The sequence below is a fragment of the Scyliorhinus canicula genome, chromosome 14, assembly GCF_902713615.1.
Source record: "Scyliorhinus canicula chromosome 14, sScyCan1.1, whole genome shotgun sequence".
NCBI classification, from domain to species: Eukaryota; Metazoa; Chordata; class Chondrichthyes; order Carcharhiniformes; family Scyliorhinidae; genus Scyliorhinus; species Scyliorhinus canicula.
The window spans coordinates 120,460,620-120,482,036 of NC_052159.1; the positions used below are offsets into that span (position 1 = coordinate 120,460,620).

At 45.8% G+C, this 21,417-nt stretch overlaps 1 protein-coding gene across 5 annotated transcripts in view; it reads left to right on the plus strand.

The window, feature by feature from the left end:
* The window catches only part of uggt2 (UDP-glucose glycoprotein glucosyltransferase 2), a 625,263-nt gene that overhangs the window by 405,213 nt on the left and 198,633 nt on the right, over positions 1-21,417 (plus strand). For all 5 annotated transcript variants that reach the window (XM_038817830.1, XM_038817832.1, XM_038817829.1 and 2 more), the window contains 3 exons: positions 5,161-5,325; positions 8,506-8,629; positions 8,721-8,819. In XM_038817830.1, the coding sequence (XP_038673758.1) occupies positions 5,161-5,325; positions 8,506-8,629; positions 8,721-8,819 (388 nt within the window). The remainder of the gene's footprint in view (positions 1-5,160; positions 5,326-8,505; positions 8,630-8,720; positions 8,820-21,417) is intronic.

A 21,417-nucleotide genomic window follows, 5' to 3' on the forward strand; every position in this document is an offset into this window, starting at 1 on the left:
CACCTGCATCAGTGACCCGAGGAGTTTGACGGAAGGTGAGCATCCAGCAGAGGGCAGCAGAGCAGAGCTTCTGATTGGCTGTTCCGGGGAGATTTGCATACGTGCAGTGCGGTCAGCGTAAGTTGAAGGTGGTTTGTGAAGGGGCTGTTCTCGAGTGACAGCTTTACCCGAAACACTACTTACGTAGTGTCTCCCACCCATCCTCCTCCTCTAACCAAAAAAAAAAGCTCTGTCCATTGGATTGCTAAACTAACAAGTTTTTTATTTTTTTATTTTTCAGTAGTTGGGAAGTTAGTTCAGTGGGAATGGAGGCTAGGGCAGTTGAATGTTCCTCCTGCAGAATGTGGGAGGAAAGGGTCACCTCTAGTGTCCCTTCTGACTACATCTGCGGGAAGTGCACCCAACTCCAGCTCCTCGAGAGCCGCATTAGGGACCTGGAGCTGGAGCTGGATGAACTTCGGATCATTCGGGAGGCGGAGGAGGTTATTGAGAGGAGTTATAGGGAGGTAGTCACACCTCAGGTAAAAGAAGAAAGTAGATGGGTTACCGTCAGGTGAGGGAGAGGGAACCGGCAGGCAGTGCAGGGATCCCCTGTGGTCGTTCCCCTCTATAACAAGTATACCGTTTTGGATACTGTTGCGGGGGACGACTTACCAGGGGTAAGCAATAGGGCGCAGGTCTCTGGCACAGAGTCTGTCCCTGTTGCTCAGAAGGGAAGGGAGAAGAGGAACAGAGCACTTGTCATTGGGGACTCCATAGTTAGAGGAACAGACAGGAGGTTCTGTGGGAACGAAAGAGACTCACGGTTGGTGTGTTGCCTCCCAGGTGCCAGGGTTCGTGATGTCTCTGATCGTGTTTTTGGGATCCTTAAGGGGGAGGGGGAGCAGCCCCAAGTCGTGGTCCACATAGGTACCAACGACATAGGTAGGAAGAGAGATGGGGATTTGAGACAGAAATTCAGGGAGCTAGGGTGGAAGCTGAGAGCTAGAACAAACAGAGTTGTTATCTCTGGGTTGTTACCCGTGCCACGTGCTAGTGAAGTGAGAAATAAGGAGAGAGAGGAGTTGAACACGTGGCTACAGGGATGGTGCAGGAGGGAGGGTTTTGGTTTCCTGGATAATTGGGGCTCATTCTGGGGTAGGTGGGACCTCTACAAACAGGATGGTCTTCACCTGAACCAGAGGGGTACCAATATCCTGGGGGGAGATTTGTTAGTGCTCTTCGGGGGGGTTTAAACTAATTCAGCAGGGGGATGGGAACCTAAATTGTAGTCCCAGTGTACAGGATGTTGAGAGTAGTGAGGTCAGGGATAGGGTTAAAAGTTCGAAAGAGGGCACCGGCAAGCAGGACGCTGGTTTGAAGTGTGTCTACTTCAACGCCAGGAGCATCCGGAATAAGGTGGGTGAGCTTGCAGCATGGGTTGGTACCTGGGATCTCGATGTTGTGGCGATTTCGGAGACATGGGTAGAGCAGGGACAGGAATGGTTGTTGCAGGTTCCAGGATTTAGATGTTTCTGTAAGAACAGAGAAGATGGTAAAAGAGGGGGGGGGTGTGGCATTGTTAATCAAGGAAAGTATTACGGCGGTAGAAAGGACGCTTGAGGACTCGTCTACTGAGGCAGTATGGGCCGAGGTTAGGAACAGTAGAGGAGAGGTCACCCTGTTGGGAGTTGTCTATAGACCTCCGAATAGTCCCAGAGATGTAGAGGAAAGGATTGGAAAGATGATTCTTGACAGGAGCGAGAGTAACAGGGTAGTTGTTATGGGGGACTTTAACTTTCCAAATATTGACTGGAAATACTATAGTTCGAGTACTATAGATGGGTCAGTTTTTGTGCAGTGTGTGCAGGAGGGTTTTCTGACACAGTATGTAGACAGGCCAACAAGGGGCGAGGCCACATTGGATTTGGTACTGGGTAATGAACCCGGCCAGGTGTTAGATTTAGATGTAGGTGAGCACTTTGGTGATAGTGATCACAACTCGGTTATGTTTACTTTAGCAATGGGCAGGGATAGGTATATACCGCAAGGCAAGAATTATAGCTGGGGGAAAGGCAATTATGATGCTATTCGGCCAGATTTAGGAGGTATAGGATGGGGAAGGAAACTGCAGGGGATGGGTACAATCGAAATGTGGAGCTTTTTCAAGGAACAGCTACTGCGTGTCCTTGATAAGTATGTACCTGTCAGGCAGGGAGGAAGTTGTCGAGCAAGGGAGCCGTGGTTTACTAAGGAAGTTGAAGCACTTGTCAAGAGGAAGAAGAAGGCTTATGTTAGGATGAGACATGAAGGCTCAGTTAGGGCACTTGAGAGTTACAAGTTAGCCAGGAAGGACCTAAAGGGAGAGTTAAGAAGAGCGAGGAGAGGACACGAAAAGTCGTTGGCGGATAGGATCAAGGAAAACCCTAAGGCTTTCTATAGGTATATCAGGAACAAAAGAATGACTCGAGTAAGATTAGGGCCAATCAAGGATAGTAGTGGAAAGTTGTGTGTGGAATTAGAGGAGATAGGGGAAGCATTAAATGGATATTTTTCGTCAGTGTTTACACTGGAGAAAGACAATGTTGTCGAGGAGAACACTCAGGTTCAGTCGACCAGGCTAGATGGAATTGAGGTTCAAAAGGAGGAGGTGTTAGCAATTTTAGAAAATGTCAAAATAGATAAGTCCCCTGGGCCAGATGGGATTTATCCTAGGATTCTCTGGGAAGCCAGGGAGGAGATTGCAGAGCCTTTGTCCTTGATCTTTATGTCGTCTTTGTCGACAGGAATAGTGCCGGAAGACTGGAGGATAGCAAATGTTGTCCCCTTGTTCAAGAAGGGGAGTAGAGACAACCCTGGTAATTATAGACCTGTGAGCCTTACTTCGGTTGTGGGTAAAATGTTGGAAAAGGTTATAAGAGATAGGGTTTATAATCATCTTGAAAAGAACAAGTTGATTAGCGATACTCAACACGGTTTTGTGAAGGGTAGGTCATGTCTCACAAACCTTATTGAGTTTTTTGAGAAGGTGACCAAACAGGTGGATCAGGGTAAAGCTGTTGATGTGGTGTATATGGATTTCAGTAAGGCGTTTGATAAGGTTCCCCACGGTAGGCTATTGCAGAAAATAAGGAAGTATGGAATTGAAGGTGATTTAGCGGTTTGGATCAGTAATTGGCTAGCTGAAAGAAGACAGAGGGTGGTGGTTGATGGCAAATGTTCATCCTGGAGTTCAGTTACTAGTGGTGTACCGCAAGGATCTGTTTTGGGGCCACTGCTGTTTGTCATTTTTATAAATGACCTGGAAGAGGGTGTAGAAGGATGGGTTAGTAAATTTGCAGATGACACGAAGGTCGGTGGAGTTGTGGATAGTGCTGAAGGATGTTATAGGATACAGAGGGACATAGATAAGCTGCAGAGCTGGGCTGAGAGGTGGCAGATGGAGTTTAATGCGGAAAAGTGTGAGGTGGTTCACTTTGGAAGGAGTAACAGGAATGCAGAGTACTGGGCTAATGGCAAGATTCTTGGTAGTGTAGATGAACAGAGAGATCTCGGCATCCAGGTACATAAATCCCTGAAAGTTGCCACCCAGGTTAATAGGGCTGTTAAGAAGGCATATGGTGTGCTAGCCTTTATAAGCAGGGGGATTGAGTTTCGGAACCACAAGGTCATGCTGCAGCTGTACATAACTCTGGTGCGGCCACACCTGGAGTACTGCGTGCAGTTCTGGTCACCACATTATAGGAAGGATGTGGAAGCTTTGGAAAGGGTTCAGAGGAGATTTACTAGGATGTTGCCTGGTATGGAGGGAAGGTCTTACGAGGAAAGGCTCAGGGAATTGAGGTTGTTTTCGTTAGAGAGGAGAAGGCTGAGAGGTGACTTAATAGAGACATATAAGATAGTCAGAGGGTTAGATAGGGTGGACAGTGAGAGTCTTTTTCCTCGGATGGTGATGACCAACACGAGGGGACATAGCTTTAAATTGAGGGGTGAGAGATATAGGACAGATGTCAGAGGCAGTTTCTTTACTCAGAGAGTAGTAGGGGTGTGGAACGCCCTGCCTGCAATAGTAGTAGACTCGCCAACTTTAAGGGCATTTAAGTGGTCACTGGATAGACATATGGATGAAAATGGAATAGTGTAGGTCAGATAGGCTTCAGATGGTTTCACAGGTCGGCGCAACATCGAGGGCCGAAGGGCCCGTACTGCGCTGTAGTGTTCTATGTTCTATGTTCTATGTTCTATTTGCGTCTCTAGCAGTTGAGGGATGAGGATGAGTTTGAGGATATTGCTGAGAGGTCAGATGTTGGGAAGCTGCAAGGTGGCTGGACATGGTATATCATGGCTCGCCTCCCCCCCACATCATCGAGAAGCCTGGAGAAGGCCCCCTCCAAGAACCTAGGTGCAGGTCTTCTTGCTGCCATCGCCCTGATTTGACTAAAAGTGATTGTTGAGGATCCGTTCAAATGCAGTGATTGCAGTGCTCAACTAACCCCCCATGGGTGTGCAAATCAGATGCTTGGCAACTCAGGCATGGCATGTGTCAAGTGGGGGAACAAAAATTTGACTAAGTGGCTGAAGATTGCAATATCGTATTGTGCTACCGGTGCCAATGTGAATTGCGTCAGTCTTCTTGCCCGAAATGACAGTAATGTTTCGGAAACGGTCCACCCAATGTTCGTCTCAAAAAAATGCAAGGGTTGAAACCATGAATCCCATCAAATCTAAACTTCCACCATTATGGAATGGTCAAAAGAAATTGTGTTAGATGATAATGTTGTCAAGGAATCAAACACTTCAGATGCAATCCGTTCCATTCATCTAATGCTATATGCATTGGCATACCTGTCCAAGTTGTTAGCTGATTGCACAGTGTATAGAACATTTTCTAATGTTACATGTTCATTCTTACTGTCATTTGTGTAACTTAATTTCCAGGCAGTATTTTATTTTTATCCTTCAGGTTCTTTTGTTCTGATTTCTATCTATTTGATCCTCTTTACAATGTTTGTAAAGTTTAAAAAATGGCGCTGAAACAGAACATGAACCAGTGTTTTTGTACTGCACTCAGTACATAACATGAAGCTGACTTCCAGTCAGCTGTAATAGTAAGTTTAAGATTTCTTTTGTTGTAAAACTTAAATCCTATATTAATATCTGTCTCACTTCTGATTTGAATAGGCAGGAGCAAGCTTTTATGAAACCACTGGTTTGGGTGCACTGCCACAAGGTCTCTTTAATGGCATTCCGTTTAACATAGATGGGTTGGGCTCTGACGAGTTGGAAACTATTATCCTTCAGAAGATAATGGATGCAGCAGGATTTTTTCAGAAGGCAGTTTTCATGGTAAGTTTTATATATTTTAAGTGTCCTAAGATGTAGTACGTCCAAGCCTGATTATTCATTCTGAAACTAGTTCTAATTTTCAGACCTCATTGGAAAGGGCTGTATTGTAGGTGACTGTAATTCCTGTTTTGTAAAAGGGCCAAGGATGAAATGTCCATTTACAAACCTTAAATCCAATTATCACTAAACCTCTTTGAAACTGATAAGGGATAGATATTAAGATGACAAGATCAACAATTGATCTGTTCTTCAATTTTTACTTAATCATGAGGCATGATGTGAATGTATTGGGTAACGCAATAGGATGTTGTCAGGGATGGAACGTTTAAGTTACGAAGGAAAAAAAGCTCTCTGCGGAGGAGGTAGTGGAAGCAGGTATGATAGTGACGTTTAAGGGACGTCTTGATGAAATAGATGAATATCGGGATACGGACCCCAGAAGTATAGACGGTTTTAGGTTAGATGGGCAGTATGGTCAGCGCAGGCTTGGAGGGACGAGGGGCCTGTTCCTGTGCTGTATTTTTCTTTACTGTTTGTTCTTTGAAGAGAGGTTGGATAGGCTTGGGTTGTTTTCGCTGTTTCCTGTTAGTTAGCCTATTTTCTGTTGATGCCTAGATACTGCCCCCATAACACAAGCTTTTATTATCTGCAATAACCTTTGATGTGGCACCTTATAAGATTCCTTCTGGAACTCTAAGTGCAGTGAAGACTGAGGTGCGACCTGATCAAGGTGTACAAGATTATGAGGGGTATGGGCAGGGTGGATAGGCCCCTGCCAACTGGCAGTGCCACCTGGGTACCTTGGCATGCCAGGTGGCACTGCCAGGGTACCCTGCTGGCAGTACCCAGGTGGCACTGGCAGGGTGCCAACCTGCCCAGAGGGTAAGAACCTGGGGGCCTCATAACCCCTGGGAGATCTCCACAAGTGCCATTCAATCTACTCCCCATTTGTGGAGACCAGCATTGAAAGGCACTTGCCTAAGATCTCCAAAGCAACAGAGTTTGAGTCCATCGACTTGAGTAGATTGTGGGAATGCATATTACAGTGAGACTAGTTGACTCACTCTAATATGCAGATTGACCAAAAAATGATCTGCAGACAATGGGTGGATTCACATTTCAATTTGAGGGATCTCCCATTAATTACTGGTCACGTCGCACTATGCTGCTCTGCCTTCTGGGCAACATGGCAAGTAGATCGCACCCTATAGGTCAATAAAAATAGTCGTCCTTCTACAGATCCCTGGGGAACTCCATCCTCCTCCAAAGAAACAACCACTCATCATAATTCTGTTTCCTGTCAACCTTAAGTACAGCCAGTCTTTTTAATATCTTCTCTTTATTAATTGTTACCCATACAGGTCTCAACTACCTCCTTTTCATTGTGACTTTGACAGCATCGTCTTCCTTGATCAAGACATATGCAAAGTATGCTTTTCATGCCTCAGCCAACAACCTGTCTCCATATGTGAATCCCCTTTCTCGTTCCTAATTTCCTCCTCCTCCTTTCACAACCCATTTACTGCGCATAGAATCATAGAATCAACAGTGCAGAAGGAGGCCATTCTGCCCATCGAGTCTACATCGGCCCTTGGAAAGAGCACCCTCTTTGGAAAGTCCACACCTCCATCCTATCCCAGTAACTCCATCTAGTCTTTTGGACACTAAGGGGCAATTTAACATGACCAGTCCACCTAACCTGAACATCTTTGAACTGTGGGAGGAACCCAGAACACCCGGAGGAAACCCACTCAGACACGGGGGGGAAGTGCAAACTCCACACAGACAGTAACCCGAGGCCGGAATTGAACCAGAGTCCCTGGGGCTACGAGGCAGCAGTGCTAACCACTGTGCCACCGTGCTGCCCCTAAATATTAGGACATTAAGTTGTTATATCGGGCAGCACGGTAGCATGGTGGTTAGCATAAATGCTTCACAGCTCCAGGGTCCCAGGTTCGATTCCCGGCTGGGTCACTGTCTGTGCGGAGTCTGCACGTCCTCCCCGTGTGTGCATGGGTTTCCTCCGGGTGCTCCGGTGTCCTCCCACAGTCCAAAGATGTGCAGGCTAGGTGGATTGGCCATGCTAAATTGCCCGTAGTGTCCTAAACTTTAAGGCGGGGGGGGGGGGGGGGTTGTTGGGTTACGGGTATAGGGTGGATATGTGGGTTTGAGTAGGGTGATCATTGCTCGGCACAACATCGAGGGCCGAAGGGCCTGTTCTGTGCTGTACTGTTCTATGTTCTATATCAGGTTGTTAGGTTGTTCCTTGATTGCAGTTGTTGGTGTTGTTTCGCTGTTTCTACTTTTCCCGGACTCACTGAATATCCGTCCATAAAATAGATTTTTGACATGAAAAGGAACACAGGGTTTCAAAAGTACATTGAACAGTGAAGAAAGCTTTTTTTGCAGACTGATTTTAGTTGTTGGGAGTTGTTACTGGATAGACTTTTCTTTCCTATCCTAGTCTTCAGAGTTTTAATCTCCCCCTGTCCTCCTGTAAGGAGAGCAAGCAGCAGGAATGGAATCTTCTATCTGTGGAGTTTTGCTTCGTGGTTGTCTGTCTTAAAGTCAGTTATGTTCCTGCACACATCTCACAGCTGGTAGACTTACAATCTGAACAGTGTTTGCTTCCTGGATAGAGGTGTGGTATGTCCCAAAACAAAGGTACAGTTTGTCGGATCCATGCAGTGCTGCAAAACCACTTACATGCAGTGAACTAATACTTTGTTGTCTCACTTCCATGCCAGTTCTCCTGTTGGATATGAAAGGGTTGAGGCTGATATAAATGTCAGTCAAATCTCCAAAAACCATGCTGCCACCAAGTTATGTGTTTTTCAACATAAATGCATCAATCTTACAACAAGGACAGCATTAACTGAGATGCTTCATCCACTATTGCTGTAGGTTAAGTTCAAGTAATGGGACTAGTGCATCATATCCTGTGGTGCTGATCGTGATTGACAGCTGTTTAAGATACCCATTGTTAAAAGTACATGTACATCATGACACAACAATATTGACATCAGCTACTGCAGAAACACATGTTAACTAAACTAAATCCGTTAACACCACTGTTTTTCCCAGTTGGATTCCACTGTTTTAATAATTACTGAATTATACCTGTCTCATGTCCATTGAGAGATCTGAATCACACCAGCCTATGTAAAAATCTGATTGCAGGGTCAATTAAGTGAATATATGGATGTGGTAGATTACCTGATGGATCAGCCAAATGTTGTTCTCCGCATCAATCCTGTAATTCTGAACATTGAAAGGAAGTACCTTGATCTTACATCTAAGACAGGTAATGTAATTAGTTATTTTCCTATTTTAGAAGTTTTACTGTGGATTAAATCCAAAATTGGATTTTATTAAACACCTATCTTTTGTTTTAGCTTTGAGTGACTGGAATGACTTTACAACATATTCCTTTCTGGATTCTCGGGACAAAAGCGCAGTAATTGCAGATCAGATGAAATACCTCACAAGAAAAGGTACCGGTAGTTATACTTTCTGTGTGAAAGTACTTATATCAGTTCCTGGTTTATAGATTACAAAAGACATTTGATGAGGTTTCACTTAAAAGGTAACTGCACAGAATGAAAACCCTTGTTTTTAGGCGCAACATATAAATTTTTAAAAAGTCAAACGAAAGAGGATCAGGAATAGGCCACTTGGCCCTTTGAGCCTGTTCTGCCATTCATTAAGATCATTGCTGATCTGACTAATTTATCCCTGTAATCCTTCACCCCTTTGTCAAGAATCTATCTACCACTGCCTTAAAAACATTCAAATACTCAGCTTCCACTGCCTTTTGACGGTGGGAATTCCAAAGACTCACAACCCTCTGAGAGACAAAAAAAATAATCTCATCTCTGATTTAAATGGGCGACACCTTATTTTTAAACAGTGACCCCTAGTTCTAGATTCACTGACAAGAGGAAACATCGTCTCCACATTCACCCTGTCACACCTTAGAACTGTTTCAATCAAGTTGCCTGTTACTGTTCTAAACTCCAACAGAAAAGCCTTGCCTGTCCAACCTTTCCTCATAAGATAACCTGTCCATTCCTGGTACTAGTTTAGTAACCCTTCTCTGAACTGTTTCTAATGCACTGCATCCTTTCTGAAATAAGGTGACCAATACTGTAAGCAGTACTCCAGATGTGGTCTCACTCGTGCTCTCTATAACTGAAGCATAACCTCTGTACTTTTGTATTCAATTCCCCTCACAATAAAAAATAACATTCTATTAGCTTTCCTAATTATTTGCCTTTTGAGATTCTTGATTTAAGACACCCAGATCCCTCAGCACATCAGAGGTCTTCAATTTCAGTGTTTTTCAAACATGTTTTCCGGGCAACCCCCTTTGTCAACCGACTGACCTTTGGGACCCAGGCCAGCCGGCCTTCATGGCTCACGCCATGTTTGCTTATCCTTAATGCAATAGGGGAGCTTACTTGGTGCTTATGTTCTCACTCCAATCAGGTTCACAGGCGGAGAGGGCAGTGCTCATACCAGGTGCAGACTTCAGACACTTCCTTTTGCCGCCTTCATCTTTGTGAGAACGGAAAATCCAACCTCTCACATGTAGGTCATTGTGAAGGGCAAAAGGAACAAATGCATGTTTTATTTAGCACTGATCTCCGGGTAAGCATTCTCCAAGATGGCCTTCAGGACGCGCGACAACACAGAATCGCCGAGCAGAAACTTATACCCAAGTTCCGCACACATGGGTACGGCCTCAACTGGGACCTTGGATTCATGTTGCATTACATTCATCCCCCCGCCACCTGGCCTGGGCTTGCGAAACCCTACCAACTGTCCTGGCTTGAGACAATTCACACCTCTTTAACCTGTGATTATCCCTCTCTCCAGTTGCTTCGATTGGAGTTTGGACCTGTAAAGACTTAATTACCTGCAAAGACTCACATTCAAAGTATCGTCTTGCATATAGGCTCTGTCCATATATATGTTTCTGGACCCTACCTCTTCATTCACCTGAGGAAGCAGCAGTGCTCTGAAAGCTAGTGATTCGAAACAAACCTGTTGGACTTTAACCTGGTGTTGTAAGACTTCATACTGATCTTTAATAATGACATCTAACATTTACCCTATGACAGATGTTAGGTTAATTGGCCTATAGTTTACTGATGCAAAATACTTCTCAATCCATTTGGTTTGCACTGAGTGATGAATTTGGGTGCATTTGAGTGCAATAGTGAGAGTTTAGTGACTGAGGGATAATAAGGGTTCATTTTTATCTAAGCCTAGTCTTTCTTTTATTTAGTGCTGAATTTGGGTGCATTTGAGTGCTATAGTGAGTGTCTGCTGACTGAGGGAGTTAGGTGAGGAGGGAGTAAGGTGCTCCTTTCATTTCATTTCCTACATTTCCTCAAAGAGCATGATAGAGCCAGACGTTTGCAGAGAGTGCAGCTGACTGGGAGCAGAGTTGGAGGGCGGAGTTCCAGTTGGTCCACAGTGCAGCTATATTCTGTAAGGTAAGAGGGGATGGAGGCTAGGGCAGTTGCATGCTCCTCCTGTAGGATGTGGGTGGTGAGGAACATCACTGGTGTCCCCGCTGACTATACCTGCGGGAAGTGCACCCAACTCCAGCTCCTCAGAGACCGTGTTAGGGAACTGGAGCTGGATGAACTTCGGATCATCCAGGAGGCAGAGGGGGTAATAGACAAGAGTTACAGGGAGGTAACCACACCCAAGGTACAGGACAAGAGTAGCTGGGTTACAGTCAGGGAAAAGAAAATGAACGGGCAGACAGTGCAGGGATCCCTCGTGACCGCTCCCCTTCAAAATAAGTATACCTTTTTGGATGCTGTTGGGGGCTTGACCTACCGGGGGAAGGCTCTAGCGGCCAGCTCTCTGGCACTGAGTCTGGCTCTGGGGATCAGAAGGGGAGAAGAGAAAAGCAATAGTGATAGGGGACTCAATGGTTAGCGGAATAGATAGGAGATTCTGTGGTCGCGAGAGAGACTCCCGGAAGGTATGTTGCCTCCCGGGTGCCAGGGATCCTTAAGGGAGAGGGTGAGCAGCCAGAAGTCATGGTGCACATTGGTACCAGCGACGTAGGTAGAAAAGGGGTGTGGATGTAATAAACTAGTTTAGGGAGTTGGGCTGGAAGTTAAAAGCCAGGACAGACAGAGTTGTCATCTTTGGTTTGTTGGCGGTGCCACGTGATAGCGAGGCTAGGAATAGGAAGAGAGTGCAGTTGAACACGTGGCTGCAGGAATGGTGTGGGAGGGAGGGCTTCAGGTATTTCGATAATTGGAGCGCATTCTGGAGAAGGTGGCGCCTGTACAAGCAGGATGGGTTGCATCCGAACCAGAGGGGCACCAATATCCTAGGAGGGAGGTTTTCTAGTACCCTTCGGAGGGTTTATACTAATTTGGCAGGTGAATAGGAACCGGATTTGTAGTCCAGCAACTAAGGTAGCCGATGTTTAGGACGTCAAAGCATGTAGTGAGGCAGTGGGGAAGGTAACACTGACAAAGGAGAGTACTTGTGTGTATACTTCAACGCAAGAAGCATCAGGAATAAGGTGGGTGAACTTAAGGCATGGATCGGTACTTGGGACTACGATGTGGTGGCCATCACGGAAACATGGATAAAAGAGGGGCAGAAACAGTTGTTGGATGTTCCTGGTTATAGATGTTTCAATAAGATTAGGGAGGGTGGTAAAAGAGGTGGGGGGGGGGGGGGTGGTGGGTTGCATTGTTAATAGAACATAGAACGATACAGCGCAGTACAGGCCCTTCGGCCCACGATGTTGCACCGACATGGGAAGTCAAAAACTAAAGGCCATCTAACCTACACTAAGCCATTATCATCCATATGCTTATCCAATAAACTTTTAAATGCCCTCAATGTTGGCGAGTTCACTACTGTTGCAGGTAGGGCATTCCACGGCCTCACCACTCTTTGCGTAAAAAACCTACCTCTGACGTCTGTCCTATATCTATTACCTCTCAATTTAAGGCTATGTCCCCTCGTGCTAGCCACCTCCATCCGTGGGAGAAGACTCTCACTGTCCACCCTATCTAACCCTCTGATCATTTTGTATGCCTCTATTAAGTCACCTCTTAACCTTCTTCTCTCTAACAAAAACAACCTCAAGTCCATCAGCCTTTCCTCATAAGATTTTCTCTCCATACCAGGCAACATCCTGGTAAATCTCCTCTGCACCCGTTCCAAAGCTTCCACGTCCTTCCTATAATGAGGCGACCAGAACTGTACGCAATACTCCAAATGCGGCCGTACCAGAGTTTTGTACAGCTGCAACATGACCTCCTGGCTCCGGAACTCAATCCCTCTACCAATAAAGGCCAACACGCCATAGGCCTTCTTCACAACCCTATCAACCTGGGTGGCAACTTTCAGGGATCTATGTACATGGACACCGAGATCCCTTTGCTCATCCACACTGTTAAGAATTTTACCATTAGCCAAATATTCCGCATTCCTGTTATTCTTTCCAAAGTGAATCACCTCACACTTCTCTACATTAAACTCCATTTGCCACCTCTCAGCCCAGCTCTGCAGCTTATCTATGTCCCTCTGTAACCTGCAACATCCTTCCACACTGTCTACAACTCCACCGACTTTAGTGTCGTCTGCAAATTTACTCACCCAACCTTCTGTGCCCTCCTCTAGGTCATTTATAAAAATGACAAACAGCAACGGCCCCAGAACAGATCCTTGTGGTACGCCACTCGTAACTGAACTCTATTCTGAACATTTGCCATCAACCACCACCCTCTGTCTTCTTTCAACTAGCCAATTTCTGATCCACATCTCTAAATCACCCTCAATCCCCAGCCTCCGTATTTTCTGCAATAGACGACCGTAGGGAACCTTATCAAACGCTTTACTGAAATCCATATACACCACATCAACTGCTCTACCCTCGTCTACCTGTTCAGTCACCTTCTCAAAGAACTCGATAAGGTTTGTGAGGCATGACCTACCCTTCACAAAACCATGCTGACTATCCCTAATCATATTATTCCTATCTAGATGATTATAAATCGTATCTCTTATAATCCTCTCCAAGACTTTACCCACAACAGACGTGAGGCTCACCGGCCTATAGTTACCGGGGTTATCTCTACTCCCCTTCTTGAACAAAGGGACCACATTTGCTATCCTCCAGTCCTCTGGCACTATTCCTGTAGCCAATGATGACATAAAAATCAAAGCCAAAGGCTCAGCAATCTCTTCCCTGGCTTCCCAGAGAATCCTAGGATAAATCCCATCAGGCCCCGGGGACTTATCTATTTTCACCTTGTCCAGAATTGCCAACACTTCTTCCCCACGCACCTCAATGCCATCTATTCTAATAGCCTGGGTCTCAGCATTCTCCTCCACAACATTATCTTTTTCCTGAGTGAATACTGACGAAAAGTATTCATTTAGTATCTCGCTTATCTCCTCAGCCTCCACACACAACTTCCCACCACTGTCCTTGACTGGCCCTACTCTTACCCTAGTCATTCTTTTATTCCTGACATACCTATAGAAAGCTTTTGGGTTTTCCTTCAGTATAACCTTCAGTATATTTCCTGCAGTATAATAGCTGCAGAAAGGCAGTTCGAGGAAGATCTGCATACTGAGGTAGTATGGGTTGAAGTCAGAAATAGGAAAGGAGCAGTCACCTTGTTAGGGACCTTCAAGCGGCTATTGGATTGGTACATCGGTTACGGTAGAATGATGGCGTGTAGATTAATTTGTTATTAATCTAGGATAAAAGTTTGGCACAACATCGTGGCCGAAGGGCCTGTTCTGTGCTGTATTTTTCTATGTTCTATGTTCGTCTGCCATCTCCTTACTTTGCATTATCAGTTATCCAGATGCAATTCGTATATGACCACTGCTCACTTTGTTAACTCTTTTCTTATTTGAATATCTATAGAAACTCTTACTATCTATCTTTATATTTCGAGCTAGCTTTCTCGCACACTTTAATTTTTTCACCTTTATTAATTTTTTTGGCATTCTGTGCTTTTTTTGTATTTTGTTCAGTCTTCTAACTTGCCACTTGTCTTTGTGCAATTACATGGTTTTTCTTTAAGTTTGATACTGTCTTTAACTTTTTTAGATGGTGGTTCTTCCCAATGGAATTTTTCTTTCTCGTTGGAATGAATCTGTCCTGAAATATCCCTTTGTGTGCCACAGCATCTCTATTGATGTATCCCTTAACCTCATTTCCCAGTTCACTTTTGTCAGCTCAATTTTCATTCACACATAATTGCCCTTGTTTAAGTTTAAAATACTAATCTTGGATCCTCTCTTCTCTCCCTCAAGCGGAGCGTAAATGTATTATTTATATTCAAGATGTGGGATAAAAAATAAATCAGGCGATAGAAAAGGCATATAAGAAAGGCAATATTACAATAATCATGGGGGACTTCAATAAGTAGGTGGACTGGGAAAATAAGGTTGGTAGTGGATCCCAAGAAAAGGAATTTGTGGAATGTGAGCAGCTTGTGACAAAGCAGGGATATGCTGCGTGGCAGAGGGGTGGGCTGGATGACACCCCACGAGTCAAAGGTGTTTACAGCATGGAAACAGGTCCTTCAGTCTAGCTTGTCCATGCCCCCCAGTTTCTATCTCTAAGCTAGTCCCACTTGCCCGTATTTGGCCCATATCCCATATGTTCTATATACCCACCCTGCCTGTGTAACTGTCTTAACTGTTTTTTGAAGGAAGAAAATTCCTGGCAGCTCATTCCAGATACTCACCACCCTCTGTGCGAACAAATTCCCTTCTGGTCTCTTTTTGTATCTCTCCCCTCTCACCTTAAACCTATGCCCTTCCTCGTTGTAGACTACTCTACCTTTGGGAAAAGATGTTGACTATTTACCTTATCTATGCTCCTCATTATTTTATGTACCTCTAAGATCACCCCTGAGCCTCTACGATCTAGGGGAAAAAGTTCCAGCCTATCCAGCCTCTCCTTATAGCTCAGACCATCAAGCCCTGGTAGCATCCTCGTAAATCCCTTCTGCACTCTTTCTAGTTGAACAATGTCCTTCCTATAATAGGGTGACCAGAACCGAACACAGTATTCCATGTGCGGTCTTACTTCAACTCCTGTATTCAATATTCTGACCAATAAAACCTAGCATGCTGAATGCCTTCTTCACCACTCTGTCCACCTGCAACTCCACCTTCAAGGAGCTATGAACCTGTACCCCTAGATCTTTTGTTCTGTAACACTCCCCAACAGGGGCTGGTTTAGTTCACTGGGCTAAATCGCTGGCTTTTAAAGGAGACCAAGCAGGCCAGCAGCACGGTTTGATTCCTGTACCAGCCTCCCCGGACAGGTGCCGGAATGTGGCGACTAGGGGCTTTTCACAGTAACTTCTTTGAAGCCTACTCGTGACAATAAGCGATTTTCATTTCCCTACCATTAACTGAGTAGGTCCTGCCCTGATTTGATCTACCAAAATGCACCACCTCACATTTATCCAAATTAAACTCCATCTGCCATTCATCAGCAAATTGGCCCAATTGGTCAAGATCCTGTTGCAATCTTATATAACCTTCTTATTCCCCACAATGTTACCACTCTTAGTGTCATCTGCAAACTTACTAACCGTGCCTCCTACATTCTCATCCAAATCATTAATATATATAACAAAATAACAGTGGACCCAGCACCGATCCCTGAGACACACTGCTGGTCACAGGCCTCCAGTTTAAAAAACAACCCTCCACAACCACCCTTTGACTTCTGTCGCCAAGCTAATTTTGCATCCAATTGGCTACCTCAACCTGGATTCTGTGAGATTTAACCTTTTGCAACAACCTACCTTGTCAAAGGCTGAGCTAAAATCCATGTCGACAACTTCGACTGCACTGCCCTCATCTACCTTCTTGGTTACCCCTTCAAATCAAATTTGTGAGACATGACTTTTCCCTGTTGACTTTACCTAATTAGCCCTTGCCTGTCCAAATGCCTGGAGATCCTGTCCCTCTGAATACCTTCTAACAATTTACCCACTACAGAAGTAAAACTAACCGGTTTGTAGTTCCCAGGCTTATTCCTGCAGCCCTTCTTAAACAAGAGCACAACATTTGCTACCCTCCAATCTTCAGGCACCTCTCCTGTGGCTGTTGATACCTTCAGCACCTCCTTCTCTGTAATGTGTACACTCCTTCGGACATCAGTTTTTATTTCCCCAATTTCCTTAACATTCATGCCTTTCTCAACAGTAAATACTGCTGAGAAATATTCATTTAGGACCTTGTGGACCTGCACATAGACCTTGTTTATCCTTAAGAGGCCCTACCCTCTCCCTCGTCACCCTTTTACCCTTTATGCATCGAAGAGGAATGTGCTCACCCTGAACCCTAGTTAACACCTTTTTGAAAGACTCCCACTTACCAACTGTCCCCTAGCCTCCAAATAGGCACCCCCAATCAATTTTTGAAAGTTCCAGCCCAATACCGTCGAAATTGGCCTTGACCAATTTAAAATTTAAACTTTTGGGCCTGAACTATCATTCTCCAAAGCTGCCTTAAAACTAAGGGAATTATGGTCACTGGTCCCAAAGTGATTGCTTATTTTGGGACCAGTGACCACTTCTGGCACCTTTCTTATTCCCCAAGAGGAGGTCAAGTTGATTTATACCTAGGGGTACATATCACCAAAAATCTGCCCTCGTCCATCCACGTTGACGCTACCACTAAGAAAGCACAGCAGCGCCTAAACGGCCTCAGGAAACTAAGGAAATTCGGCATGTCCACATTAACTCTTACCAACTTTTACAGATGCACCATCGGGCAGCATGGTAGCATTGTGGAGGGCAGCACGGTAACATTGTGGAGGGCAGCACGGTAACATTGTGGAGGGCAGCACGGTAACATTGTGGAGGGCAGCACGGTAACATTGTGGAGGGCAGCACGGTAACATTGTGGAGGGCAGCACGGTAGCATTGTGGAGGGCAGCACGGTAACATTGTGGAGGGCAGCACGGTAACATTGTGGAGGGCAGCACGGTTGCATTGTGGAGGGCAGCACGGTAACATTGTGGAGGGCAGCACGGTAGCATTGTGGATAGCAGAATTGCTTCACAGCTCCAGGGTCCCAGATTCGATTCCGGCTTGGGTCACTGTCTGTGCGGAGTCTGCACATCCTCCCCGTGTGTGCGTGGGTTTCCTCCGGGTGCTCCGGTTTCCTCCCACAGTCCAAAGATGTCCAGGTTAGGTGGATTGGCCATGATAAATTGCCCGTAGTTTCCAAAATTGCCCTTAGTGTTGGGTGGGGTTACTGGGTTATGGGGATAGGGTGGAGGTGTTAACCTTGGGTAGGGTGCTCTTTCCAGGAGCCGGTGCAGACTCGATGGGCCGAATGGCCTCCTTCTGCACTGTAAAAATTCTATGTAAAATTGCCCTTAGTGTTGGTTAGGGTTACTGGGTTATGGGGATAGGGTGGAGGTGTTGACCTTGGGTAGGGTGCTCTTTCCAGGAGCCGGTGCAGACTCGATGGGCCGAATGGCCTCCTTCTGCTCTGTAAATTCTATGATAATAATCTGGCTGCATCACAGCCTGGTATGGCAACTGCTCGGCCCAGGACCGCAAGAAACTTCAGAGAGTCGTGAACACAGCCCAGTCCATCACATGAACCTGCCTTCCATCCATTGACTCCATCTACACCTCCCGCTGCCTGTGGAAAGCGGGCAGCATAATTAAAGACCCCTCCCACCTTGCTTACTCACTCTTCCAACTTCTTCCATGGGGCAGGAGATACAAAAGTCTGAGAACATGCACAGACAGACTCAAAGACAGCTTCTTCCCCGCTGTTACCAGACTCCTAGACGACCTTCTTATGGACTGACCTCATTAACACTACACCCCTGCATGCTTCACCCGATGCCAGTGTTATGTAGTTACATTGTATACCTTGTCCTATTATGTATTTTCATTTATTTCCTTTTCTTTTCATGTACTCAATGATCTGTTGAGCTGCTCGCAGAAAAATACTTTTCACTGTACCTCGGTACACGTGACAATAAACAAATCCAATCCAATCCAAGTTTTGCCACCTCTCTAGTCGGGCCATCCACATATTGAATGAGGAATTCTTCCTGAATACACTCGACAAATTTCTCTCCATCTAAACTCCTAATACTATGGCTGTCCCAGTTAATGTTGGGAAAGTTAAAGTCCCCAACTATTACCACCCTATTTTTCCAGCAGCTATCTGTAATCTCTTTACGTATTTGCCCCTCAATATCCCGCTGACTATTTGGTGGCCTATAGTACAGTCTATCAAAGTGATCTAACACTTCTTATTTTTCAGTTCTACCCATATAGATTCAGTGGGTGAACCCTCAAATATGTCCTCTCTCAGTACTGCCGTGATACTGTCCCGAATCAAAAACGCAACTCCCCCTCTCCTATTTCCTGGTCTATCTTTCCTGTAGCATCTTTACCCCGGAACATTGAGCTGCCAGTCCTGCCCCATCTTTAGCCTTCATTCATTAATAGCTGCAATATCCCAGTCCCATGTACCTATCCATGCCCTGAGTTCAGCTGCCTTGCACTGAAATAAATGCAGTTCAATCTGTTCCTCTGCCTTCCACTTTTGTCCTTACTGACTTTTGTTTCTATCCCCTCTTTCCTACCTTTCGACTTCCTGCATTGATTCCCATCCCCCTGCCACGTTAGTTTAAAACCTCCCGAACAGCGCTAGCAAACAACCGCTACCAAGACATTGGTTCTTCATTGGCTCTGAATCCCTCCCTCCTTCAACATCCCTCAAAGCACCCATTCATCCTGTCTATCATAGAACATAGAACATACAGTGCAGAAGGAGGCCATTCGGCCCAGCGAGTCTGCACCGACCCATTTAAGCCCTCACTTCCACCCTATCCCCGTAACACAATAACCCCTCCTAATGTTTTTGGACGTTAAGGGCAATTTAGCATGGCCAATCCACTTAACCGGCACGTCTTTGGACTGTGGGAGGAAATTGGTGAACCCGGAGGAAACCCACGCAGACGCGGGGAGGACATGCAGACTACACACAGACAGTGACCCAGCGGGAAATCCAACTTGGGACCCTGGAGCTGTGAAGCAATTGTGCTATTCACAATGCTACATATGCAGCACGACAGCTGGCTGTTCACCCTCCCCCTTTAGAATGTCATGCAGCCACTCTGAGACATCCAGGACCTTTGTACCCGAGAGGCATGATACCTTCCTGGAGTCTCATTTGTGTCCACAAGTCTACTCTCCTTACAGTCGAATCCTCTATCACTATCGCTCTTCCACTCTTTTTCCTGCCCTCCTGCTCAGCAGGCCAACCACAGTGCCATGAAACTGGCTACTGCTGCCTTCCCCGGTGAACCATCTCCCTCAACAGTATCCAAAGAGGCATACCTGTTTTGGAGGGAGATGACCGCAGGCGGCTGCCTTCCTACTCTTCCTCTGTCTGATGGTCACCCATTTCCTATCTCCTTCAGTGGATGAGGGTAAAGCAGTTGATGTGGTGTATATGGATTTCAGTAAAGCGTTTGATAAGGTTCCCCATGGTAGGCTATTGCAGAAAATACAGAGGCATGGGATTCAGGGTGATTTAGCAGTTTGGATCAGAAATTGACTAGCTGATAGAAGACAAAGAGTGGTGGTTGATGAGAAATGCTCTGACTGGTGTCCAGTTACTCGTGGTGTGCCACAAGGATCTGTTTTGGGGCCGTTGCTGTTTGTCATTTTTATAAATGACCTGGAGGAGGGCGTAGAAGGATGGGTGAGTAAATTTGCAGATGACACTAAAGTCGGTAGAGTTGTGGACAGTGCAGAAGGATGTTACAAGTTACAGAGGGACATAGATAAGCTGCAGAGCTGGGCTGACACGTGGCAAATGGAGTTTAATGCAGAAAAGTGTGAGGTGATTCATTTTGGAAGGAATAACAGAAAGGCAGAGTACTGGGCTAATGGTAAGATTCTTGGTAGTGTGGACGAGCAGAGAGATCTCGGTGTCCATGTCCATAGATCCCTGAAAGTTGCCACCCAGGTTGAGAGGGTTGTTAAGAAGGCGTACGGTGTGTTAGCTTTTATTGGTAGAGGAATTGAGTTTCGGAGCCATGAGGTCATGTTGCAGTTGTACAAAACTCTGGTGCGGCCGCGTTTGGAGTATTGTGTGCAGTTCTGGTCGCCACATTATAGGAAGGATGTGGAAGCATTAGAAAGGGTACAGAGGAGATTTACAAGAATGTTGCCTGGTATGGAGGGAAGATCATATGAGGAAAGGCTGAAGGACTTGAGGCTGTTTTCGTTAGAGAGAAGAAGGTTAAGAGGGGACTTAATTGAGGCATACAAGATGATCAGAGGATTAGATAGGGTGGACAGTGAGAGCCTTTTTCCTCGGATGGTGATGTCCAGCACGAGGGGACATAGCTTTAAGTTGAGGGGAGATAGATTTAGGACAGATGTCCGAGGTAGGTTCTTTACTCAGAGAGTAGTAAGGGCGTGGAATGCCCTGCCTGCAACAGTCGTGGACTCGCCAACACTAAACGCATTCAAATGGTCATTGGATAGGCATATGGACGATAAGGGAATAGTGTAGATGGGCTTAGAGGGGTTTCTCAGGACGTTGCAACATCGTGGGCCGAAGGGCCTGTACTGCGTTGTAATGTTCTATGTTCTATGTTCTTTACCTGCGGTGTGACCAACTCGCTAAACGTGCAATCCACGACTTCCTCAGCATCGTGGATGCTCCAAAGTGAGTCCATCCGCAGCTCCAGAGACATCAAGCGGTCTAACAGGAGCTGCAGCTGGACACACTTCTTGCAGTGAAGGAGCCAGGGACAGTGGACGTGTCCCTGAACTCCCACATCGCATAAAGAAGCATGACATGGGTTTGGAATCTCCTGCTATGTCTTAAACCATAGATTAACCTATGCAATTAAGTTGGTTCAGCACGCGGTGGTGGCCCTCCGACTCACAGCCGATGCCATCCGAAGCCTCAAAATGGTCATGTTTGGACCCAGTAGTACTCACGGCGCTGGTGTGCGGTGATCCCACGTCTGAGCGGATCAGTGCTCGGACGGAATTCCACTTTGGAACCCTC